The following is a 27,563-nucleotide window of genomic DNA, read 5'->3' on the forward strand; positions in this document are numbered from 1 at the left end:
AGCGCACTGCGCGCGGAGTGACCCCTGTTACGCGCCCCCGGCAACAGGGGTGGCGGGCAGGTAAGCTGCGCGGGTGGAGCGCGCGGAGTGACCCCTGTTACGAGCCCCCGGCCACGGGGGTGGCGGGCAGGTAAGCTGCTTACCTGCTGCGCGTGACGCCGGCCGCGGCGAAGGCGGACGAGGCGGGGTGTCGGTGCGGTGGGCGCGGTAGTGACCCTGGACGTGCGTCGGGCCCTTCTCGCGGATCGCCTCAGCTACGGCTCCAGGTGGGGCCCTCTCGGGGGAAGGGGCCTCGGTCCCGGACCCCGGCGAGGCGTCCCTTCTCCGCTCCGTAAAAGTGTCCATCTCTTTTCTTTTTTTTTCTTCTGTTGTGGCATATGCTGCAGGTGCCTGCTCGTTTTTCGTATGTGGGTAACAACATTTAACTATGTATATATATTTCCCAATTGGTTTAACTGCCACCCGCCTGAATCTATTTAAAATCTAATTTTTTTTAATTTCATCCGCCCGATCCGCGGATAATCCGCGGACTCCGCGGTTGTGCCCGCAAACCGCGCATCTCTAGCGCCCAAGACCCAACCTCCAAGGCTGATGAATTTAGGTTGTCCTGAATAATTTGGAGGTAAACCTCCTTTTTCATTGTCCCATTTACTCTCTGTAAAGCACCAGTTCCACTGGCAGCAAAACAGGCCCAGAGCATAATACTATCACCACCATGCTTGACGGTAGGTATGGTGTTCCTGGGATTAAAGGCCTCACCTTTTCTCCTGGGTATTGTGGCCAAACAGCTCAATTGTTGTTTCATCTGACCACAGAACTTTCCTCCAGAAGGTCTTATCTTTGTCCATGTGATGTCAGACAAGTATGTGCTCCAATCACTCTATCACAAAAAAATAAGAGTTGTAGAAATGATTGGAAACTCAAGACAGCCATGACATTATGTTCTTTACAAGTGTATGTACACTTTTGACCACGACGGTATGCTAACAGTGTCAACTCAATATATAGTGTTTTTATCTCTGTAAAAGCTGAATTCTTCCTATAGCTCTTAACAGGGAACTGGAGAAAAAAAATGTTAGCAGGAGGCAGCTAACAATGCAAGTAATGGGGATTTGATCTATTCGGCCTATAAAGCCCTCTAAAAAAACCTTCAAAGCATCCAACAACGTTTTATATACATGCTGTGAGTCATTATGTAATGTAGTAACAGACACTTTCATAATACCATGTATTATTTACAGTAATTTGCTCATTTTAAGCATTGCTGAACTTTTGCTTGGCGCGTTGATTTCAGAGAGCGCATCTACTATGTGACTTTCTGTGAGAGCCAACAACTACTTTGGGACAAATGATAATCCAGAATCATATATTTTTTAGCCTGAATATAAGGAGGATGGGCTACACGTTTTAAAAGCTGGGTGCAGGGGGTGTATATTGTAGCGTCCCAGAAGTAGTGCTACAAGGGCTTCTGGGTATTTGTTCTGTTGTGTTTATGTTGTGTTACGGTGCGGATGTTCTCCCGAAATGTGTTTGTCAATCTGTTTGGTGTGGGTTCACAGTGTGGCGCACAATTGTAACAGTGTTGAACTTGTTCATACGGCCACCCTCAGTGTGACCTGTATGGCTGTTGACCAAGTATGAATTGCATTCACTTGTGTGTGTGAAAATCCGTAGATATTATGTGATTGGGCCGGCATGCTAAGGCAGTGCCTTTAAGGTTTATAGGCGCTCTGTACTTCTCCCTACGTCCGTGTACACAGCGGCGTTTTAAAAAGTCATACATTTTACTTTTTGAAACCGATACCGATACCGATATTTTAAAGCATTTATAGGCCGATAATATCGGCAGTCTGATATTATCGGACATCTCTAATAATAATAATAATGAATCCGAATGCAGCTGAGATAGGCTCCAGCACCCCCTGTGACCCCAAAAGGGACAAGCGGTAGAGAATGGATGTATGGATGATAATTAATTGCATTTGTAACGCACTTTACATTTGTTAAAATCTCAAAGTGCTTCAAAGTATAAAAAAGGTAAAAAAGATAAAAAGTGAAAATATATAATAGAAAATTAAAATAGAAATACAAACATGATAAACACAAGATAAAACATAGAAACAGATCAAATAGAAATAAAAACATGAAAGCACTGGATAAAAAAAACATTTCAATTTCTTACACACACTTGTTATTATATATATTGGCCAGAGGAGGAGCACTTCAAATTTTTATACACACGTGTTATTTCATATGTTGACCAGAGGGGGAGCACTTTTAAAACCGACACACAGTCAATTTGAAAAATTACGTTGATAGATGTCACCACCAGGGGGTGCAAATGAGACATTCTCTATTAGATGCAATGGTTTTCTGTATTGGGACCATGATTTATGTCATCACTTGTTCACACCTCCTCATATGGAAGCTAATTTTCCTTGTTGATGTCTCAAGAAGGGTAGAAATACAAGAACACACACACACACACGGTTTAATCAAGTGTTTATCGGCTGCGTCGCCTCATTCAAGCCTGAGTGGCTTTTGTAGATGTGCGCTGAAAATCTATGTTTTTTTTATCCCATAGTGTTCATTTTAAAGGATTACTCTTTTCCTCACGCTGTCGGCCAAATTGATTCTCATTTGTTGTTGTGCTTGTGTCGCACATTTTTTAAATAAATATTAGCACCTTGTGTCACAAACATTATTTCACTCCTTGCTTGTTTACCGTAACCGTTTAAAGCAGGGGTGTCAAACTCAAAATACAGAGTGGGCCAAAATGTAAAACTGAACAAAGCCGCGGGCCAAGGTTGAACAAATTAACCTTTTAATAGGGACCCAAACAAGTTTTGCATTAAATATTGAACAAGCAAGGCTTATGTAACTTTATAGTGACATGCAAAATCAAGTTTCAAATAATAATAATAATAATTAAAAAATATCAATGGCATATCAAATACAATTTAAATAAAAATTGAATGCCTCTTTTCTATTTGCAGCCTTCTGAGGTAAATATCAACATTAACTTTTTCCACAGGCTAATAAATTTGAAAATAAAATAACAATGAATAAAGCAACCATTCAGGACTTTAAACTGCTCAGTTTACAACACACTGATCTAATGTGCCCAAGCCAGATACCTGGCATCTTTTCTTGGATTCATGTCGGGGCTCAGGCTTTGAGCTGAGGCAACCTTCATTATCGAACGAAGGTGTTCATCAGTCATTATATCTCGTATTCCACAGTCTTGGGGGCGTGCCTTACAAGCACTGCTTTTAACGTCCTCTACGAGCTGTCGTCATTTTAACGTCCTCTACGAGCTTTCGTCACGTCCGTTTTTCATCCCTTCGAACAACGTGCCCGCCCAGTCACAAGATATGAGCGGCTTCTGTACGCACACATACGCGAATGCAACGCATACTTGATCAACAGTGATACAGTTTACACTGAGGGTGGCCGTATAAACAACTTTAACATTGTTAGAAATATACGCCACACTGTGAACCCACACCAAACAAGAATGACAAACACATTTTGGGAGAACATCCGCACCGTAACACAACATAAACACAACAGAACAAATACCCAGAAACCTTTGCAGCACTAACTCTTCCGGGACGCTACACAATACCCCCCCCCCCCGCCCGCCCCCCCCCCCACACACACACACCTTGTAGCGTCCCGGAAGAGTTAGTGCTGCAAAGGGTTTGTCATTCTTGTTTGGTGTGGGTTCACAGTGTGGCGTATATTTCTAACAGTATTAAAGTTTTTTATACGGGCACCCTCAGTGTAATCTGTATCAATGAAGATCAAGTATGCCTTGCATTCACTTGTGTGTGCGTGCCAAAGCCGCACATATTATATGACTGGGCCAGCACTCGTTGGACTGGACGAAAAGGGGCCGTGACGATTTTCAGGAGGGGCACTAAAATTTGGGAGTCTTAGGGAGAATTAGCGGTGAATGCGGTGTACCGCGGCACCGCCGCTGTATATAATCCGCGGGCCAGCACTAGTGTTAATTTGATATCGCCTCAAGGGCCAAGTGAAATTACACGGCGGGCCAAATTTGGCCCGCGGGCCAGAGTTTGACACCCATGGTTTAAAGTGTTAATCTAAGAAAACCGTTGTGTTTAAGGGGTGACAAACAACAGCTAATCTGCATGTGTTAGCGTGTGTACAAATAATTTTTGGCTTTGTTTATCATCCATAGTGCTCTTTCCTGCCCAAGTTCTCCATCCATATAGAGAGCAAGTATGAGGACAACAAAGGGAGCAATGATAATGTGAGTAAAATCCAGTTACGTCATCTTTTCTATGTATAATGTAAATATATTGATGTTAATCTATTATTCTCTGCTATCTTTTTCTCTAAAAGTGATAAGTATATGATATACACTATATTGCTAAAAGTATGTGGCCACCCATCCAAATGATGAGAATCAGGTGTCCTAATCACTTGGCCTGGCCACAGGTGTATAAAATCAAGCACTTAGGCATGGAGACTGTTCCTACAAACATTTGTGAAAGAATGGGCCGCTCTCAGTGATTTCCAGCATGGAACTGTCATAGGATGCCACCTGTGCAACAAATCCAGGCATGTAATTTCCTCGCTCCTAAATAGTCTGGGTTTGGAGGTTGCCAAAAGAACGGTACATTTCGGACTGCATTGGGCTGAATGTGAAATTTGGTGGAGGAGGAAATATGGTGCGGGGTTGTTTTTCAGGAGTTGGGTATTGGCCCCTTAATTCCAGTGAAAGGAACTTTGAATGCTCCAGGATAACAAAACATTTTGGACAATTCCGTGCGCCCAACCTTGTGGGAACAGTTTGGAGCGGGCCTCTTCCCTTTCCAAAATCCCTGTGGACCAGTGCACAAAGCAAGGTACATAAAGACATGGATAACAAGAGTCTGGTGTGGATGAACTTGACTGGCCTGCACAGAGTCCTGACCTGAACCCGATAGAACAGTGGTCCCCAACCTTTCTGGAACTGCGGACCGGTCAACGCTTGAAATTTTGTCCCACGGACCGGGGGGGGGGGGGTGTATTTAATTGTTTTTTTTGTCATAAAAACATACAATCATGTGTGCTTACGGACTGTATCCCTGCAGACTGTATTGATCTATATTGATATATAATGTAGGAACCAGAAATATTAATAACAGAAAGAAACAACCCTTTTGTGCGAATGAGTGTAAAAGGGGGAGTAAGATTTTTTTGGGTTAGTGCACTAATTGTAAGTGTATCTTGTGTTTTTTATGTTGATTTAAAGGGGAACATTATCACCAGACCTATGTAAGCGTCAATATATACCTTGATGTTGCAGAAAAAAAGACCATATATTTTTTCAACCGATTTCCGAACTCTAAATGGGTGAATTTTGGCGAATTAAACGCCTTTCTAATATTCGCTCTCGGAGCGATTACGTCACAACGTGGCGTCGCATCGGGAAGCAATCCGCCATTTTCTCAAACACCGAGTCAAATCAGCTCTATTATTTTCCGTTTTTTTCGACTGTTTTCCGTACCTTGGAGACATCATGCCTCGTCGGTGTGTTGTCGGAGGGTGTAACAACACGAACAGGGACGGATTCAAGTTGCACCAGTGGCCCAAAGATGCGAAAGTGGCAAGAAATCGGACGTTTGTTCCGCACACTTTACCGACGAAAGCTATGCTACGACAGAGGTGGCAAGAATGTGTGGATATCCTGCGACACTCAAAGCAGATGCATTTCCAACGATAAAGTCAAAGAAATCTGCCGCCAGACCCCCATTGAATCTGCCGGAGTGTGTGAGCAATTCAGGGACAAAGGACCTCGGTAGCACGGCAAGCAATGGCGGCAGTTTGTTCCCGCAGACGAGCGAGCTAAAACCCCTATCGACCCTAGCTTCCCTGGCCTGCTGACATCAACTCCAAAACTGGACAGATCGGCTTTCAGGAAAAGAGCGCGGATGAGGGTATGTCTACAGAATATATTAATTGATGAAAATTGGGCTGTCTGCACTCTCAAAGTGCATGTTGTTGCCAAATGTATTTCATATGCTGTAAACCTAGTTCATAGTTGTTAGTTTCCTTTAATGCCAAACAAACACATACCAATCGTTGGTTAGAAGGCGATCGCCGAATTCGTCCTCGCTTTCTCTCGTGTCGCTGGCTGTCGTGTCGTTTTCGTCGGTTTCGCTTGCATACGGTTCCAACCGATATGGCTCAATAGCTTCAGTTTCTTCTTCAATTTCGTTTTCGCTACCTGCCTCCACACTACAACCATCCGTTTCAATACATGCCTAATCTGTTGAATCGCTTAAGCCGCTGAAATCCGAGTCTGAATCCGAGCTAATGTCGCTATAGCTTGCTGTTCTATGCGCCATGTTTGTTTGTGTTGGCATCACTATGTGACGTCACAGGAAAATGGACGGGTGTTTATAACGATGGTTAAAATCAGGCACTTTGAAGCTTTTTTTTTAGGGATATTGCGTGATGGGTAAAATTTTGAAAAAAACTTCGAAAAATATAATAAGCCACTGGGAACTGATTTTTAATGGTTTTAACCATTCTGAAATTGTGATAATGTTCCCCTTTAATAAACATTTTAAAAATAAAAAATAAATAAAAAAATAAAAAATTTCTTGTGCGGTACCAATCGACCCACGCACCGTTACCGGGCCGTGGCCCGGTGGTTGGGGACCACTGCGATAGAACACCTTTAGGATGAATTAGAACGGAGACTGAGAGCCAGGCCTTCTCGACAAACATCAGTGTGTGACCTCACCAATGCGCTTTAGGAAGAATTGTGGAAAATTCCTGTAAACACACTCCGCAACCTTGTGGACAGCCTTCCCAGAAGAGTTGAAGCTGTAATAGCTGCAAAAGGTGGACCGACATCATAGTGAACCCTATGGGTTAGGAATGGGATGGCACTTCAAGTTCATATGTGAGTCAAGGCAGGTGGCCAAATACTTTTGGCAATAAAGTGTATTTGACTAATTCAGTGTGAAATACAATATGCATTACCAAGAATAAGGTGGATGCAATGTGTGTCTGAAGACAATGAGGAAAGAGGAACGGGAATCATCAATTAATCATAAATCAAGTTTTAAAAGTGCGGAAGATGAGAGGCAGCCTTACATATGTCATTTTTCATTTCCTTTCTGCGTGTGATCATCAGAACATCATCGCTTCTGCTCTACTGCACCTACATTTAATTATTGACATCTCTCACTCACACGCCCAGCAAAAATATAACTTTCAAAAAAAATTCTTATCACTTACACAAGTTGCTTGCTGTGTCCTGTCATCGGTGCACTTTAAAGGGGAACATTATCACAATTTCAGAAGGGTTAAAACCATTAAAAATCAGTTCCCAGTGGCTTATTTTATTTTTCAAATTTAAAAATTGCGCTCTAGAGCAATTTTTTAATAAAACGGAGAAAAAACTGCTCCTCGGAAGAAAAAAAATGACAAAACTGCCTGTAACTCCCACTGGGAAGGTCGGAGAGACATGAAACAAAAACTTCAATGTAGGTCTCACTTAGACCTACATTTCATAAATTGACAACCCCCAGCAAAAATCAACAGGATGTTTGCTATTCCCCCTTCAAAACAACATTTTTGTAAAAACCGGTCACCTTCCTTCAAAATCTATCTCCTCTGAGCGCGTTTGTCGTTTAGGCTTCAAACTAACACAGGAGAGAGATTGAACCCTTGTGTATAAAAGTATACGTTTTTTTCAAAATTTTACCCATCACGCAATATCCCTTAAAAAAGCTTCAAAGGGCCGGATTTTAACCATCGTTATAAACACCCGTCCATTTTCCTGTGACGTCACATAGTGATGCCAACTCAAACAAACATGGCGGAAAGAACAGCAAGGTATAGCGACATTAGCTCGGATTCAGACTCGGATTTCAGCGGCTTAAGCGATTCAACAGATTACGCATGTATTGAAACGGATGGTTGTAGTGTGGAGGCAGGTAGCGAAAACGAAATTGAAGAAGAAACTGAAGCTATTGAGCCATATCGGTTTGAACCGTATGCAAGCGAAACCGACGAAAGCGACACGGGAGAAAGCGAGGACGAATTCGGCGATCGCCTTCTAACCAACGATTGGTATGTGTTTGTTTGGCATTAAAGGAAACTAACAACTATGAACTAGGTTTACAGCATATGAAATACATTTGGCAACAACATGCACTTTGAGAGTGCAGACAGCCCAGTTTTCATCAATGAATATATTCTGTAGACATACCCTCATCCGCTCTCTTTTCCTGAAAGCTGATCTGTCCAGTTTTGGAGTTGATGTCAGCAGGCCAGGGAAGCTCGGGTCGATATTCTTCTCTTGATCATCTTCGGTGGCATAAGGGACGGTGTGAGCCAAGACATCCAGGGGGTTTAGCTCGCTCGTCTGCGGGAACAAACTGCCGCCATTGCTTGCCGTGCTACCGAGGGTCCTTTGTCCCTGAATTGCTCACACACTCCGGCAGATTCAATGGGGGTCTGGCGGCAGATTTCTTTGACTTTATCATTGGAAATGCATCTGCTTTGAGTGTCGCAGGATATCCACACATTCTTGCCATCTCTGTCGTAGCATAGCTTTCGTCGGTAAAGTGTGCGGAACAAACGTCCAATTTCTTGCCACTTTCGCATCTTTGGGCCATTGGTGCAACTTGAATCCGTCCCGTTCGTGTTGTTACACCCTCCGACGACACACCGACGAGGCATGATGTCTCCAAGGTACGGAAAACAGTCGAAAAAGCGGAAAATAACAGAGCTGATTTGACTCGGTGTTTGAGAAAATGGCGGATTGCTTCCCGATGTGACGTCATCGCTCCGAGAGCGAATAATAGAAAGGCGTTTAATTCTCCAAAATTCACCCATTTAGAGATCGGAAATCGGTTAAAAATATATGGTCTTTTTTCTGCAACATCAAGGTATATATTGACGCTTACATAGATCTGGTGATAATGTTCCCCTTTAAAGGCAGGGAACTGCACCTTTTTTGGACTTTGTCTCATCATTCATGATCCTCCTGTGAGACAAGCATACATGTTTTCATTTTTTATATGCATTTTGACTTGTAAATAATCACGAGCAAAAGTCAAGTAACAATGAAGGCAATGGGATTTGCTCTATCCTGCCTATAAAGCGCTCTAAAAAAAACACACGTATACAAGTATATATGTAATTTAGTAGCAGGCACATTCATAATAACATGTAATATTTACGTATTTTGCTCATTTTAAGCAGATGGTTAATTCACAAGGTTCGCTATTTCCTTCAACAACAACACTACTACTAATCATGGCAGACTTCATGAGAGCCAATGACGACTACTTTGAGACGAATGATGATCCAGAACCTCGTATTTTTTAGATTGACTATAAGGAGGATGAGCTACAGGTAGGCAAATTTGAACCGACTGGTCGTCCAAGATCAATAGTGATCGAGCTACTCAGATTCAAGGACAGGGAAGAGATATTCAAACGTGCCAAGAACCTGAAGGGCACAAACATGTGCATCAATGAAGATTTCTCCGACATTGTCAGACAAAAAAGAAAGGAGCTGTTGCCCCAACTGAAAGATGAATGTCAGAAAGGAAACATTGTCTACTTGAAGTATGACGCGCTGGTTGTTCAGCCACCCCATCATACTTAGAGCAATGCTTGTAGATCTTAAATCTTAACAGTTGTGTATTTTGTTTTGTTTTTATTTAATTTTCTTTCACCATGACTGATCATTGTTTTGTGGCTCCACAAAATTTAGGATTTACTTTTGTTGAACCTGAAACTCTTATCAAGTAAAAACGACACTGTAGATCCTTTTGATAAGATTGAATATCCTATCATTAACTTATCGAAATTGATTCTAGTTTTTAAGGGTGTAACGGTACACAAAAATGTCGGTTCGGTACGTACCTCGGTTTAGAGGTCACGGTTCGGTTAATTTTCGGTACAGTAAGAAAACAACAGAATATAGATTTTTTGGTTATTTATTTACCAAATTTGTAAACAATGGCTTTATCCTTTTAACATTGGGAACACTATAATAATTCTGCCCAAAAATATAAATAGCTCTGTGTGTGATGGATGTGAGCCACCACTAGGCTGATCAGTGCAACAGTAGGCAAGGATAACAATAACATACATACAGGTAAAAGCCAGTAAATTAGAATATTTTGAAAAACTTGATTTATTTCAGTAATTGCATTCAAAAGGTGTAACTTGTACATTATATTTATTCATTGCACACAGACTGATGCATTCAAATGTTTATTTCATTTAATTTTGATGATTTGAAGTGGCAACAAATGAAAATCCAAAATTCCGTGTGTCACAAAATTAGAATATTGTGTAAGGCTAATACAATAAAGGGATTTTTAGAAATGTTGGCCAACTGAAAAGTATGAAAATGAAAAATATGAGCATGTACAATACTCAATACTTGGTTGGAGCTCCTTTTGCCTCAATTACTGCATTAATGCGGCGTGGCATGGAGTCGATGAGTTTCTGGCACTGCTCAGGTGTTATGAGAGCCCAGGTTGCTCTGATAGTGGCCTTCAACTCTTCTGCGTTTTTGGGTCTGGCATTCTGCATCTTCCTTTTCACAATACCCCACAGATTTTCTATGGGGCTAAGGTCAGGGGAGTTGGCGGGCCAAATTAGAACAGAAATACCATGGTCCGTAAACCAGGCACGGGTAGATTTTGTGCTGTGTGCAGGCGCCAAGTCCTGTTGGAAGTTGAAATCTCCATCTCCATAGAGCAGGTCAGCAGCAGGAAGCATGAAGTGCTCTAAAACTTGCTGGTAGACGGCTGCGTTGACCCTGGATCTCAGGAAACAGAGTGGACCCACACCAGCAGAACCATGCAAATTTTGCATTTCCTTTGGAAATCGAGGTCCCAGAGTCTGGAGGAAGACAGGAGAGGCACAGGATCCACGTTGCCTGAAGTCTAGTGTAAAGTTTCCACCATCAGTGATGGTTTGGGGTGCCATGTCATCTGCTGGTGTCGGTCCACTCTGTTTCCTGAGATCCAGGGTCAACGCAGCCGTCTACCAGCAAGTTTTAGAGCACTTCATGCTTCCTGCTGCTGACCTGCTCTATAGAGATGGAGATTTCAAGTTCCAACAGGACTTGGCGCCTGCACACAGCGCAAAATCTACCCGTGCCTGGTTTACGGACAATGGTATTTCTGTTCTAAATTGGCCCGCCAACTCCCCTGACCTTAGCCCCATAGAAAATCTGTGGGGTATTGTGAAAAGGAAGATGCAGAATGCCAGACCCAAAAACGCAGAAGAGTTGAAGGCCACTATCAGAGCAACCTGGGCTCTCATAACACCTGAGCAGTGCCAGAAACACATCGACTCCATGCCACGCCACATTAACGCAGTAATTGAGGCAAAAGGAGCTCCAACCAAGTATTGAGTATTGTACATGCTCATATTTTTCATTTTCATACTTTTCAGTTGGCCAACATTTCTAAAAATCCCTTTTTTGTATTAGCCTTAAGTAATATTCTAATTTTGTGACACACGGAATTTTGGATTTTCATTTGTTGCCACTTCAAATCATCAAAATTAAATGAAATAAACATTTGAATGCATCAGTCTGTGTGCAATGAATAAATATAATGTACAAGTTACACCTTTTGAATGCAATTACTGAAATAAATCAAGTTTTTCAAAATATTCTAATTTACTGGCTTTTACCTGTATATACACATAGGGTCCATTGCCAGGGTTCATGTGGTCAACATATATAACATAAAAACTGAATAAGATAAAGCTCAGAATGGTTTAACAAAACCTTTGTACATATAAAGTGCTTTTTTTGATTGATTGATTGAGACTTTTATTAGTAGATTGCACAGTACAGTACATATTCCATACAATTGACCACTAAATGGTAACACCCCAATAAGTTTTTCAACTTGTTTAAGTCGGGGTCCACGTTAATCGACATTAAACTCCCTCAAGTTGTTGCTCGGATTAAATAAAATGACAAAACGTTTCTTCTACATTTAAAAAGTGCAACATTAAACAGTTTCAAGTCAACTCAGCCTCAGATTAACTTTTCTTTTCCGCCCCCCCCCAGCCTTTAACCCTGGTGACTTTCACTCAATCTTCATGTTTTTTGCCAGAAAAATCAGTTTATCCACATTTTCTGCAGAAAGAGCAGACCTGCTTGCAGTTACAATCATACTTGCCAACCCTCCCGGATTTTCCGGGAGACTCCCGAAATTCAGCGCCTCTCCCGAAAACCTCCCGGGACAAATTTTCTCCCGAAATTCAGGCGGAGCTGGAGGCCACGCCCCCTCCAGCTCCATGCGGACCTGAGTCCGCTTTCCCACAATATAAAGAATGTCTACAGTAAAGCAGTCCGTCTGCCGTAAACAGCAATGTTGTGACACTCTTAAACAGGACAATACTGCCATCTAGTGCATTTGATGAAAGCACTTTTGTGCGTGCCACACAGCAATGCATCATCAGAGAGGGTGTTCAGCATGGTTAGAAAGATAGTGACAGAGAATAGAACAAGGATGGACAATTCAACCCTTAACTCAACAATGAGTAGATGAGTGTTATGTGTGTGTATATGTGTAAATAAATGAACACTGAAATTCAAGTATTTATTTTATTTATTTTTATATATATATATATATATATTTATATATATATATATATATATATATATATGTAGCTAGAATTCACTGAAAGTCAATTATTTCTTATATATATATATATACATACATATATATGTCTTAATAAGGTTATCCAAAAAATAGTGCTGGATACCGTAGTAGAGCGCAATATATGTTTGTGTGGGGAAAAAAATCACAAGACTACTTCATCTCTACAGGCCTGTTTCATGAGGGGTTCCCTCAATCATCAGGAGATTTTAATGGAAGCATTCACATACCATGGTTTATATAGGGCACAGAGTGGGTAGGTACAGGCTGGCGCAGGGGCGTGGTGGTTGGCTCATGTGTACCTAGGAGGTGTTTCCGTCTGTGGCGGCATGCTGATACAATTTCGCTGCGCTTTTTGAGGGATGACAGGTCTGGACGGTATATAATAAACAGTTTCTCTTTCAAGCATAGGTTGCATCTTTTATTACCACTATTGTAAGGTGTGCTGGATGCAAGAATTTGCCATGTTATTGAATATTCAACATTATTGTCTTTGAGGTCCCAAATGCGTTTGCTGAGTTCTGTGGTATTCCGCAGGTTTTGGTTCCTGAAAGAAGCCTTGTGATTGTTCCATCTGGTTTTAAACTCTCCCTCGGTTAATCCTACATATGTGTCGGATGTGTTCATGTCCTTGCGTGTTACCTTAGATTGGTAAACAACTGATGTTTGTAAGCACCCCCCGTTGGGAGGGCAATCAGGTTTCTTTCGACAGTTACAGCCTTTGTTGGTTTTGGAGTCGCTCTGTCTGGGGGCCGACGGCTCATTTGCAATTGTTTTGTTGTGGTTTGAGTTGGCAAATTCTTGCATCCAGCACACCTTACAATAGTGGTAATAAAAGATGCAACCTATGCTTGAAAGATAAACTGTTTATTATTTACCGTCCAGACCTGTCATCCCTCAACAAGCGCAGCGAAATTGTAACAGCATGCCGCCATAGACGGAAACACCTCCTAGGTAACACATGAGCCAATCACCACGCCCCTACGCCAGCCTGTACCCACCCACTCTGTGCCCTATATAAACCATGGTATGCGAATGCTCCCATTAAAATCTCCTGATGATTGAGGGTACCCCCCCTCATGAAACAGGCCTGTAGAGATGAAATAGTCTTGTGATTTTTTCCCACACATACATATATTGCGCTCTACTACGGTATCGAGCACTATTTTTTGGATAACCTTATTAAGACATATATATATACATATATATATATATATATACATACAATATATATATATATATATATCCATCTATCCCCCCCCCCCGGCCCCCCACCTCCCGAAATTGGAGGTCTCAAGGTTGGCAAGTATGGTTACAATGGAGTAGCAGGTATGGCGAGGTAGTGCCAGGCTAACTTGGCAGTAAGAGGATATATGAGCTCATTGTTCTTCCACCATAGAAGTGGGTCAAAATCTAGTTTCTAATGCAATATGGTCTTAAATCTGCTGCTATAAAAACATTTGTTATTGCTTTAGCCTCTGCCTGACTCGCCGAGGAGAGGCTTCGTCTTTCTCTTCGTTGAAGCGATGTTCACTTGGGGGTGGTGACGCTTCAAAATGGGTTAACATGTTTGACGTGTTGCCAGAAGTATACCCTACCGCTGCTAAACAATGTCGGCAAACCGCTTTTGCTTTGTCCGCCTCTCATCCTCCATTGTTTTATCGCACCGCGAAGCCGAAGTGTTCCCAAACGGGAGATCTTAACGAGGCAGGAGGGTCTTCCAGCTCTGGCTTTTGCATGTTGTCCTAGCCCGGTTGCTGCTAGCATGCCGTGTGTTGTGCCTCAGTGTGCATTGTTTACACAACGTGCGTTACGCTACTTAATATGTCCGTGTGGAAACTCGTTCGGTACACCTCCGAACCGAACCGAAACCCCCGTACCGAAACGGTTCAATACAAATACACGTACCGTTACACCCTTACTAGTTATAAATACAACACATGCATTGACCCTGACCTAAAATATTCAAATTAAACCATCACTAGTGGATACTATAATGCTGAAACATTTAATAGATTACGTAAGAGTTATCAACTCCAACTCACATGTGTTCTCTACTTTTCACTTGAATGTGCAAAGCCTTAATAGCCCTAATAAGTACATTGTAAATTATCTATCTTCTCCGAATCATGAATTTTCAATCATTGCTCTCTCAGAAACATTGGCTCTCAGACTCAACAAAAACGCTTTATGATATGTCTCTATATATATAATGCTGTTCACTCCTGTAGAGCAGAAAGAGTAGGAGGTGGTGTGACAATTTATGTCCATAACAGGTTTCAATTTTATGCTAGGGATGATCTTGCTTTTGAGCGTCCTTCAACTGATTTTGAATCTCTCTTTGTTGAAATGCCTTCATGTTAATTTTTTAATGGCCGGCCGTAAGTCGGACCCGTTTCCAGTGAGGGTTGGACTCCACCCTTTGTCACCGATTCTGTTCATAGCTTTTATGGACAGAATTTCTAGGCGCAGCCGAAGGATTCCGGCTGCAGGATTAGGTCTATGCTTTTTGCAGATGATGTGGTCCTGATGGCTTCATCTGGCCAGGATCTTCAGCTCTCACTGGATCGGTTTTGCAGCCGAGTGTGAAGCGACTGGGATGAGAATCAGCACCTCCAAGTCAGAGTCCATGGTTCTCGCCCGGAAAAGGGTGGGGTGCCATCTCCTGGTTGGGGAGGAGACCCTGCCCCAAGTGGAGGGAGTTCAAGTACCTCGGAGTCTTGCTCACGAGTGAGGGAAGAGTGGATCGTGAGATCGACAGGCGTCTTCAGTAATGCGGACGCTGTATGGATCCGTTGTGGTGAAGAAGGAGCTGAGCCAGAAGGCAATGCTCTCAATTTACCGGTCGATCTACGTTCCCATCCTCACCTATGATCATGAGCTTTGGCTTATAACCGAAAGGACAAGATCACGGGTAGAAACGCCCGAAATGAGTTTCCTCCGCCGGGTGGTCCGATATCAACCCTTCCACCATCCACGCACTCCACATAATTAAACTACCATTTTCCAAGTCCAAAATAATACCAGGAATTCACAGAATTCCCAGTTTTCCAAAGCCCTATTTGACATCTTCCTAAAAAGTTTTCAAAGTCCACATTTTTCAACCGGTTTTGTCCACTACACCTCCAAAACATTCCTCTTAAATGGGACAAAAAAATGCACTTTTTCACGAAATTCCAGGAATTCGGAAATAACAATTACAATTAAACTGTTACTACATATTTCAACATATTTCAACCGTTACGAAAATATTCCAACACCAACCCATTCATATCATCTAGGACAATTGTGGTATTAACTACTATATATATATATATATATATATATATATATATATATATATATATATATATATATGTGGTATTAACTACTATATATCCGATATTCCAATATTGTCCAACTCTTAATTACTGATTCCCATATCAACCGATACCGACATATACAGTCGTGGAATTAACACATTATTATGCCTAATTTTGTTGTGATGCCCCGCTGGATGCATTAAACAATGTAACAAGGTTTTCCAAAATAAATCAACTCAAGTTATGGAAAAAAATGCCAACATGGCACTGCCATATTTATTATTGAAGTCACAAAGTGCATTATTTTTTTTAACATTGCCTCAAAGCAGCAGCTTGGAATTTTGGGACATGCTCTCCCTGAGAGAGCATGAGGAGGTTGAGGTGGGCGGGATTTGGGTAGCGGGGGGTGTATATTGTAGCGTCCCGGAAGAGTTAGTGCCGCAAGGGGTTCTGGGTATTTGTTCTGTTGTGTTTATGTTGTGTTACGGTGCGGATGTTCTCCCGAAATGTGTTTGTCATTCTTGTTTGGTGTGGGTTCACAGTGTGGCGCATATTTGTAACAGTGTTAAACTTGTTTATACGGCCACCCTCAGTGTGACCTGTATGGCTGTTGACCAAGTATGCCTTGCATTCACTTGTGTGAGTGAAAAGCCATAGATATTATGTGATTGGGCCGCCACGCAAAGGCAGTGCCTTTAAGGTTTATTGGCGCTCTGTACTTCTCCCTACGTCCGTGTACACAGCGGCGTTTTAAAAAGTCATACATTTTACTTTTTGAAACAGATACCGATAATTTAGAAACCGACACCGATAATTTCCAATATTACATTTTAAAGCATTTATCGGCTGATATCGGCAGTCCGATATTATCGGACATCTCTGGTGAGAAGCGTACATTTGACTTTTTGAAACCGATACCGATAATTTAGAAACCGACACCGTTAATTTCCGATATTACATTTTAAAGCATTTATCGGCTGATATCGGCAGTCCGATATTATCGGACATCTCTAGTGAGAAGCGTACATTTGACTTTTTGAAACCCATACCGATAATTTAGAAACCGACACCGATCATTTCCGATATTACATTTTAAAGCATTTATCGGCTGATAATATTGGCCGTCCGATATTATCGGACATCTCTGGTGAGAAGCGTACATTTGACTTTTTGAAACCGATACCGATAATTTAGAAACCGACACCGTTAATTTCCGATATTACATTTTAAAGCATTTATCGGCTGATAATATCGGCAGTCCGATATTATCGGACATCTCTAGTGAGAAGCGTACATTTGACTTTTTGAAACCGATACCGATAATTTAGAAACCGACACCGATAATTTCCGATATTACATTTTAAAGCATTTATCGGCTGATAATATCGGCAGTCCGATATTATCGGACATCTCTAGTGAGAAGCGTACATTTGACTTTTTGAAACCGATACCGATAATTTAGAAACCGACACCGTTAATTTCCGATATTACATTTTAAAGCATTTATCGGCTGATAATATCGGCAGTCCGATATTATCGGACATCTCTAGTGAGAAGCGTACATTTGACTTTTTGAAACCGATACCGATAATTTAGAAACAGACACCATTAATTTCCGATATTACATTTTAAAGCATTTATCGGCTGATAATATCGGCAGTCCGATATTATCGGACATCTCTAGTGAGAAGCGTACATTTGACTTTTTGAAACCGATACCGATAATTTAGAAACCGACACCGATAATTTCCGATACTACATTTTAAAGCATTTATCGGCTGATATCGGCAGTCCGATATTATCGGACATCTCAAGTGAGAAGCGTACATTTGACTTTTTGAAACCGATACCGATAATTTAGAAACCGACACCGATAATTTCCGATATTACATTTTAAAGCATTTATCGGCTGATAATATCGGCAGTCCGATATTATCGGACATCTCTAGTGAGAAGCGTACATTTGACTTTTTGAAACCGATACCGATAATTTAGAAACCGACACCGTTAATTTCCGATATTACATTTTAAAGCATTTATCGGCTGATAATATCGGCAGTCCGATATTTTCGGACATCTCTAGTGAGAAGCGTACATTTGACTTTTTGAAACCGATACCGATAATTTAGAAATCGACACCGATAATTTCCGATATTACATTTTAAAGCATTTATCGGCTGATAATATCGGCAGTCCGATATTATCGGACATCTCTAGTGAGAAGCGTACATTTGACTTTTTGAAACCGATACCGATAATTTAGAAACCGACACCGTTAATTTCCGATATTACATTTTAAAGCATTTATCGGCTGATAATATCGGCAGTCCGATATTATCGGACATCTCTAGTGAGAAGCGTACATTTTACTTTTTGAAACCGATACCGATAATTTAGAAACCGACACCGATAATTTCCGATATTACATTTTAAAGCATTTATCGGCTGATAATATCGGCAGTCCGATATTATCGGACATCTCTAGTGAGAAGCGTACATTTGACTTTTTGAAACCGATACCGATCATTTAGAAACCGACACCGTTAATTTCCGATATTACATTTTAAAGCATTTATCGGCTGATATCGGCAGTCCGATATTATCGGACATCTCTGGTGAGAAGCGTACATTTGACTTTTTGAAACAGATACCGATAATTTAGAAACCGACACCGTTAATTTCCGATATTACATTTTAAAGCATTTATCGGCTGATAATATCGGCAGTCCGATATTATCGGACATCTCTAGTGAGAAGCGTACATTTGACTTTTTGAAACCGATACCGATAATTTAGAAACCGACACCGATAATTTCCAATATTACATTTTAAAGCATTTATCGGCTGATATCGGCAGTCCGATATTATCGGACATCTCTGGTGAGAAGCGTACATTTGACTTTTTGAAACAGATACCGATAATTTAGAAACCGACACCGATAATTTCCGATATTACATTTTAAAGCATTTATCGGCTGATAATATCGGCAGTCCGATATTATCGGACATCTCTAGTGAGAAGCTCTGTCATCCGGGAGGAGCTAAAAGTAAAGCCGCTGCTCCTCCACATGGAGAGGAGCCAGATAGGGCGGTACAGCTCGGTTGGTAGAGTGGCCGTGACAGCAACTTGAGGGTTCCAGGTTCGATCCCCGCTTCCCCCATCCTAGTCATTGCTGTTGTGTCCTTGGGCAAGACACTTTACCCACCTGCTCCCAGTGCCAAAATGTAACTTAGATATTGGGTTTCACTATGTAAAGCGCTTTGAGTCACTAGAGAAAAAGCGCTATATAAATATAATTCACTTCACTTCATGAGGTGGTTCGGGCATCTGGTCAGGATGCAACCCGAACGCCTCCTCGGGTTTAGGGCACGTCCGACTGGTAGGAGGCCACGGGGAAGACCCAGGACACGTTGGGAAGACTATGTCTCCCGGCTGGCCTGGGAACTAGGCTCTTCCGTTTGAGTGTCAGATCAACTAGAGCAGCCGATACGAATGTATTCATTAAGTTGGTCTCCCAAAGCTTTGGAATAAACTAGAAAATATTCCAATTCTGTCTTGATGGTCCTTCTTACTCAGCATATATGTCATCGAAAGAACCTGGGATTGACCAGCAACCTAGACTCCCCTGGAGGAAGAACTGGTCCGACGCACAAATTTGGGGGCTCCACAATTGTGGAGAATGAATACAAATGAATAAAGAAATAACTCTATAACATTTATATGCATTCTCCATACTTCTCAGACACAGCCCCCACCCTCTCCAGAAAGGAATACAACACTATAGCTACTTCAAACATGACTATTGACGGAACGCCTCGGGGTCCCCCAGGAGGAGCTGGACGAAGTGGCTGGGGAGAGGGAAGTCTGTGCTTCTCTGCTTAGGCTGCTGCCCCCGCGACCTGACCTCGGATAAGCGGAAGAAGATGGATGGATGGAAGAAACAATACCACAACAGTCCTCTTCGTTATGTTCGCCAACAGGAAATTCAAAACTGCACTACTAAAACAGTGAAAGGCTGAAGGACCCTTGAATGGATAATTCCGTTCATCTATTTACATCACTCTTAATACCAGCAGGAAATGGTTTCATTGCTGTAGCTCCTAATGTCTTCCAATCTTGCTTTTCTGGGCTGCATTTGATTTTCTCCCACACTTAGTCTCGAACCATTGAACACACACACACACACACACACGCATACACAGCATGCGGCTGGGGAAATCACCGCATGTCACCACACATTTGTCAAGTCCACCGAAAGTGTTATTATTGATCCGGTTGTCCTTACAAGGTTGTCTTTAAAATGCAGATATTTGGCAGCGAGCCTAAAGACGAGGAAACAGAGGTGTGTTGTGTTGACATCGCCTACGACGAGGTTCCTGAACGCCACTACAAGGAGTCCGAGGTGAGGATGCTGGCATTAATTCACCTGCAACTACTCACTGTTTTTTATGCGAACAAGTAAATGACAGCGATGAATTTAATTTAATTTGTGGCCACTATTTATCTACCGGGAGGGATGAGAAGCTGGGGACTTGCTTGTTTATACATGTGAGTGTGTTTAAGAGAGGGGCGGGGCTGTGGTGATTTGTGTGTATGGTCATAAAGAATCAGGCTAATAATAATCAACATGGGTCATGAACCCGCTGCAGTGGTGTTTTATTATTGGCAAGCACTCACACACCAGCAGCACACAGGGGGGATGTAGTCATTTAAAGGGGAACATTATCACCAGACCTATGTAAGCGTCAATATATACCTTGATGTTGCAGGAAAAAAAGACCATATATTTTTTTAACCGATTACCGAACTCTAAATGGGTGAATTTTGGCGAATTAAACGCCTTTCTATTATTCGCTCTCACAACGTGACGTCACATCGGGAAGCAACCCGCCATTTTCTCAAACACATTACAAACACCGAGTCAAATCAGCTCTGTTATTTTCCGTTTTTTTCCGTACCTTGGAGACATCATGCCTCGTTGGTGTGTTGTCGGAGGGTGTAACAACACGAACAGGGACGGATTCAAGTTGCACCAGTGGCCCAAAGATGCGAAAGTGGCAAGAAATTGGACGAAATTTGCTCAAAATACGAGACTGTGGGGAAAGCCGACGAAAATGGTCAGTCGTTTGTTCCGCACACTTTACCGACGAAAGCTATGCTACGACAGAGATGGCAAGAATGTGTGGATATCCTGCGACACTCAAAGCAGATGCTGACATCAACTCCAAAACTGGACGGATCAGCTTTCAGGAAAAGAGAGCGGATGAGGGTATGTCTACAGAATATATTAATTGATGAAAACTTTATTCATTACTCGCGGTTTTACGTAAATTATTATACATAAACTGTGTTTACCAATAATTTAGCTTAAAAACTTTTTTTTTTTTTCAATCATTCGAGTACATTCGGGTAGTCTTGTGTAATGCAGTATTTTGTGTCTATTTAGGTAATAGAGATGCGCGGTTTGCGGACACAACCGCGGAGTCTGCGGATTATCCGCGGGTCGGGCGGTTGAAATTAAAAAAAATTAGATTTTATCCGCGGGTCGGGTCGGGCGGTTGAAATTAAAAAAAATTAGATTTTAAATAGATTCAGGCGGGTGGCAGTTAAACCAATTCGGAAATATATATACATAGTTAAATGTTGTTACCCACATACGAAAAACGAGCAGGCAGCATATGCCACAACAGAAGAAGAAAAAAAAAAGAGATGGACACTTTTACGGAGCGGAGAAGGGACGCCTCGCCGGGGTCCGGGACCGAGGCCCCTTCCCCCGAGAGGGCCCCACCGGGAGCAGTAGCTGAGGTGATCCGCGAGAAGGGCCCGACGCACGTCCAGGGTCACCACCGCGCCCACCGCACCGACACCCCGCCTCGTCCGCCTTCGCCGCGGCCGGCGTCACGCGCAGCAGGTAAGCAGCTTACCTGCCCGCCACCCCCGTGGTCGGGGGCTCGTAACAGGGGTCACTCCGCGCGCAGTGCGCTCACGAAAGGGGTGGGGCTCACCCTGGTGAGCCGAGTGGGCCACTTTTGGTAAGCAGAACTGGCGCTGCGGGATGGCCGGGTTAAGGCGCCCGATGCCGACGCTCATCAGACCCCAGAAAAGGTGTTGGTTGATATAGACAGCAGGACGGTGGCCATGGAAGTCGGAACCCGCTAAGGAGTGTGTAACAACCCACCTGCCGAATCAACTAGCCCTGAAAATGGATGGCGCTGGAGCGTCGGGCCCATACCCGGCCGTCGCCGGCAGCGAGAGCCGCGAGGGCTAGGCCGCGACGAGTAGGATGGTCGCCGCGGTGCGCGCCGAAGCCTCTGGCGTGAGCCCGGGTGGAGCCGCCGTGGGTGCGAGGCACATCGCACCTCCACGCGCTTGGAGGTGCGCTCAGCGCGGCTCCCAGATGATTGCGCACTGGTGTGCGTCTGGGCCGTGACAGCGTGGCACGCATTGAATGTCTCTGCTTCTTTGGATCAGTCTCCTTTCTTTAACATGCAAAAGCTTTATAACCTCACTAATGCCTTGCATCGTCTATATTAGATATATAACAACGGGCGGGTGCGGGCGGATGCGGTTTTGATTAAATGTTAGTTCGGGTGGATGCGGATGGTTGACGACTTTTGTGATGCGGTTGCGGATGAAATAATTGCCTATCCGCGCATCTCTATTAGGTATGGTTAACCTGAGTGCTGAAATCGTGGAAAAATATATGTTCTTAGCGCGCCTGAAATGAGCTGTCTGCACTCTCAAAGTGCATGTTGTTGCCAAATGTATTTCATATGCTGTAAACCTAGTTCATAGTTGTTAGTTTCCTTTAATGCCAAACAAACACATACCAATCGTTGGTTAGAAGGCGATCGCCGAATTCGTCCTCGCTTTCTCCCGTGTCGCTGGCTGTCGTGTCGTTTTCGTCGGTTTCGCTTGCATACGGTTCAAACCGATATGGCTCAATAGCTTCAGTTTCTTCTTCAATTTCATTTTCGCTACCTGCCTCCACACTACAACCATCCGTTTTAATACAAGCGTAATCTGTTGAATCGCTTAAGCCGCTGAAATCCGAGTCTGAATCCGAGCTAATGTCGCTATACCTTGCTGTTCTATGCGCCATGTTTGTTTGTGTTGGCATCACTATGTGAAGTCACAGGAAAATAGACGGGTGTATATAACGATGGTTAAAATCAGGCACTTTTAAGCTTTTTTTAGGGATATTGCGTGATGGGTAAAATTTTGAAAAAAACTTCAAAAAATAAAATAAGCCACTGGGAACTGATTTTTAATGGTTTTAACCCTTCTGAAATTGTGATAATGTTCCCCTTTAATGCTGGTCCAAATAGAATAGTGTAGAAAAAGCCCAAATTTGTATTTCATTCCAGACAACTTTGTACATGTCCACCAACTCCTCAAGCTTTTCATAAGTTGATATGATTAAATAATGACACGACCCTGAAAGGGACAAGCGGTAGAAAATAGATGGATCGACATTACAAATACAAAAAGTATTACCGTATTTTCCGGACTCTAAGGCGCATTTAAAAACCTTTTTTTTCTTCAAAACTCGACAGTGCGCCTTATAACCCGGTGCGGTTATAAGGAATATGTTTGGTTGAGCTTACCCACCTCGAAGCTATTTTATTTGGTACATGGTGAAATGATAAGTGTGACCAGTAGATGGCAGTCAAACATAAGAGATAAGTGTAGGCTGCACTATGATGGCAATATGTCTCAAGTACGGTAAACAACACCAACATTTTAAATGTTCCATTGAAAATATAGAACATTACACACGGCGCTCAAATATCTATTAAAATGTTTTAGTACGACTTTGGTAAGCTATGAAGCCGCACCGCTTGAAGGATTGTCGGCGCATTAAACATACTAGTATTATTATTATGTGTATAAGGTAAGACCTATTATCTGGCGTTTTGTTTCGCAATATTATGCAAAAGCAACTTTTCTTACCTTCTGGTACCTGCTGAACTGTATTTGGGATCTGCATAAGTTCTGAAAAATTGCATGCGTCTGCCTTTATAGTCCATGACGACACCGCAAGCTTCTTCTTTTCCTCTATCTTCTTGTTATGGGACATTCATCCTCCGCTCTAGCCATTTCAAATATAAAGTAGTGTAAAGTTCTTACTTATATCTGTCAGTAAACTCGCCATGAAAGCGCTAAAACATACCGGTGTAGTGAGTTTACATTATTCACCCAAGGAACTTTAGTTATTAGAGAGTTCCGGTCAGATGCTTTTTCATCAGACACATTTCTGGCGGATGAGGCGATGCAGCTCCGTTATTGATTTAAGTAAAGTCTGAATGTCATTAAAACAGTTCATAAAAATTATGAACAAGCAAAAATATTTAGATTCATTGAAGATTAAATAGCTTGTATTTCTACATATTTACATACAGTACAGGCCAAAAGTTTGGACACACCTTCTCATTCAATGAGTCTTCTTTATTTTCATGACTATTTACATTGTAGATTGCCACTGAAGGCATCACAACTATGAATGAACACATGTGGAGTTATGTACAGCTTTTGTTGTTCAGTACATAACCTACCAAAAAAAGGTGAAATAACTGAAAACATGTTTTATATTCTAGTTTATTCAAAATAGCCACCCTTTGCTCTGATTACTTTTTCGCACACTCTTGGCATTCTTTTCACTTCACATGTGTGCTTGAAGCTCATGTAGAGAATGCCAAGAGTGTGCAAAGCAGTCATCAGAGCAAAGGGTGGCTATTTTGAAGAAACTAGAGTATAAAACATGTTTTCAGTTATTTCACCTTTTTTTGTGAAGAACATAACTCCACATGTGTTCATTCATAGTTTTGATGCCTTCAGTGACAATCTACAATGTAAATAGTCATGAAAATAAAGAAAACGCATTGAAATGAGAAGGTGTGTCCAAACTTTTGGGCTGTTCTGTAAGTGCCCTGATAAAGACAGTACTGACTGTAATGATGCTATTGATATTGAATGATATTTGTTCAGTATCTAATAAATTTAAATGTATTATGTTTGCAGATGATACAAATGTATATTGTTCAGGAGAAGACTTGAAGGAAGTGTTGAGGATAATAGAGGTTGAGTTGATTCAGCTAAAAAAATGGTTTGATATTAATTAATAAGTTACCATTAAATGATAAGAAAACTAAATGTATGGTGTTTAGTGGTGCAAGGACAAGTTGTGAAGCAAAATTAAAATTAAATCAAGTGGAAATTGATATATGAAACGAAATTATTGGGAAAAATAACATTTGATCATAAATTATGTTGGAAACCGCATATTGATTATATAAAAGAGAAAAATTTCCAAATCCATTGCTATTCTTTACAAAGTAAGACACATGCTGAATAAGAAATGTCTGCATTTGTTATATCATTCCTTTATTTTCCCATATATAACATATTGTGTTACATTTGTATTATAATCCTTAAACAAGGTAACAGTGAAACTCATGGGAATAATCACTGAATAGAGAACTGGGGGTGGGATTAAATATGTTATCTTCTTCCCACACCCTTTCAGGCAAAACTGGATAATCATGCATTACATACCTATACATTACCTTTTGCACTATATTAATTTATATTATTATGTGTTGTCAACTTTTGTACTTTTTTTTTTTCATGTCATTCCCTGAAATAAATAAATAAATGAAAATGAAAAAAAAAGTTTGGGGAAATGTTTATAAAACAAACATATACCCAATAATTAAACTTCAAAAAAGGGTCATTAGAATAATACACAAAAGTGTGCTACTATGAACATACCAATCCATTATTCATAACTTCTAATGCAGTGGTTCTCAAATGGGGGTACGCGTACCCCTGGGGGTACTTGAAGGTATGCCAAGGGGTACGTGAGATTGTTTTTAAATATTCTAAAAATAGCAACAATTCAAAAATCCTTAATAAATATAAATAAAAACCTATCTTTTTTTCCAAATAGTTCAAGAAAGACCACTACAAATGAGCAATATTTTGCACTGTTATACCATTTAATAAATCAGAAACTGATGACATAGTGCTGTATTTTACTTCTTTATCTCTTTTTTCAACCAAAAATGCTTTGCTCTGATTAGGGGGTACTTGAATTTTAAAAAAAATTCACAGGGGGTACATCACTGAAAAAAGGTTGAGAACCACTGTTCTAATGTGTTAAAATTTTCAGATATTGTGTTTTTAAAAACAATGGAAATTGTGTTTCAAGTAAAGAACAACAGCCTTCCAGCTAAGTTGTAATAATTTATTTATTTATAAAAAAAAAATTTCATTTATTCATTTATTTCAGGAAATGACATAATAAAAAAAAGTACAAGGTTGACAACATGTAATAATATAAATTAATACAAATTAATATACCGTATTTTTCGGAGTATATGTCACACCGGAGTATAAGTCACACCGGCCGAAAATGCACAATAAAGAAGGAAAAAAACATATATAAGTCGCACTGGAGTATAAGTCTCATTTTTTGGGGAAATATATTTGATAAAAGCCAACACCAAGAATAGACATTTGAAAGGCAATTTAACATAAATAAAGAATAGTGAACAACAGGCTGAATAAGTGTACGTTATATGAGGCATAAATAACCAACTGGTATGTTAACGTAACATATTATGGTAAGAGTCATTCAAATAACTATAACATATAGAACATGCTATACGTTTACCAAACAATCTGTCACTCCTAATCGCTAAATCCCATGAAATCTTATACGTCTAGTCTCTTACGTGAATGAGATCAATAATATTTGATATTTTACGCTAATGTGTTAATAATTTCACAGATAAGTCGCTTCTGAGTATAAGTCGCACCCCCGAGCAAACTATGAAAAAAACTGCGACTTATAGTCCGAAATATACGGTAATGCAAAAGGTAATGTACAGTATGTCAGCAGTATTCTTAGGTTATTCAAATTAAGAGGCGAAAACTATAATTTACAGGGGATATTGAATTTTGAAATATGTAAAGTAAGAAGGAATATAAAATACAAATGTATTTCAGTTTTAGGAGTTAAATGGTGGAACAAGCTCAGTAATGAGTTGAAGACATGTACTTCTTTGTTAAGGTTTAAGAAAGCCTTGAAAGGAGAAATAATGGAAAAATATCAAATATAGCAATGATTACTTTTATCCCATTGATTTTTTTGAACGTTAATGTTCCAGGCAATCTAATTTTCAGTGAATGTATAGGATAGGCAAATATAAACCTTGGCTTCAGCCTATTCCTTCTTCGGTCTTTTTCTTTTTGTGTGTTTATGTGTATTATTGCTAAATATGTATAATCTGTGCTGTTAAATTCACACAATGGTTGATTATATGACTGAAATAAACTAATTCATTCATTCATGCTAATATTGGCCATGGGGCTACCTTTTTTGGATATAAATCTTAGGACAACTCGCAGGTCAATTTGATTTCGATTCTTGGAGTGACGATTCCATTCAGAATCGTTTCTCGATTCAAACCGATTTTTGCAAAATATAATCTGCTGTGAATTATAATGACTTCTCAATGTATAGCGCAGGTGTAAGCGCGGAGATGACCACTATTTTTTAAAAGTGCCCCCTTTATTCGCA

At 41.1% G+C, this 27,563-nt stretch overlaps 1 protein-coding gene across 1 annotated transcript in view; it reads left to right on the top strand.

Annotated features, from left to right (window-relative positions):
- pitpnc1a (phosphatidylinositol transfer protein cytoplasmic 1a) overlaps positions 1 to 27,563 on the top strand; it is a 176,252-nt gene that overhangs the window by 135,340 nt on the left and 13,349 nt on the right. Inside the window, exons 5-6 of the mRNA XM_061974311.2 lie at positions 4,208 to 4,279; positions 20,286 to 20,381. Coding sequence (XP_061830295.1) covers positions 4,208 to 4,279; positions 20,286 to 20,381 — 168 coding nt within the window. The remainder of the gene's footprint in view (positions 1 to 4,207; positions 4,280 to 20,285; positions 20,382 to 27,563) is intronic.

Source organism: Nerophis lumbriciformis, linkage group LG22 (assembly GCF_033978685.3).
Source record: "Nerophis lumbriciformis linkage group LG22, RoL_Nlum_v2.1, whole genome shotgun sequence".
Lineage (NCBI taxonomy): Eukaryota > Metazoa > Chordata > Actinopteri > Syngnathiformes > Syngnathidae > Nerophis > Nerophis lumbriciformis.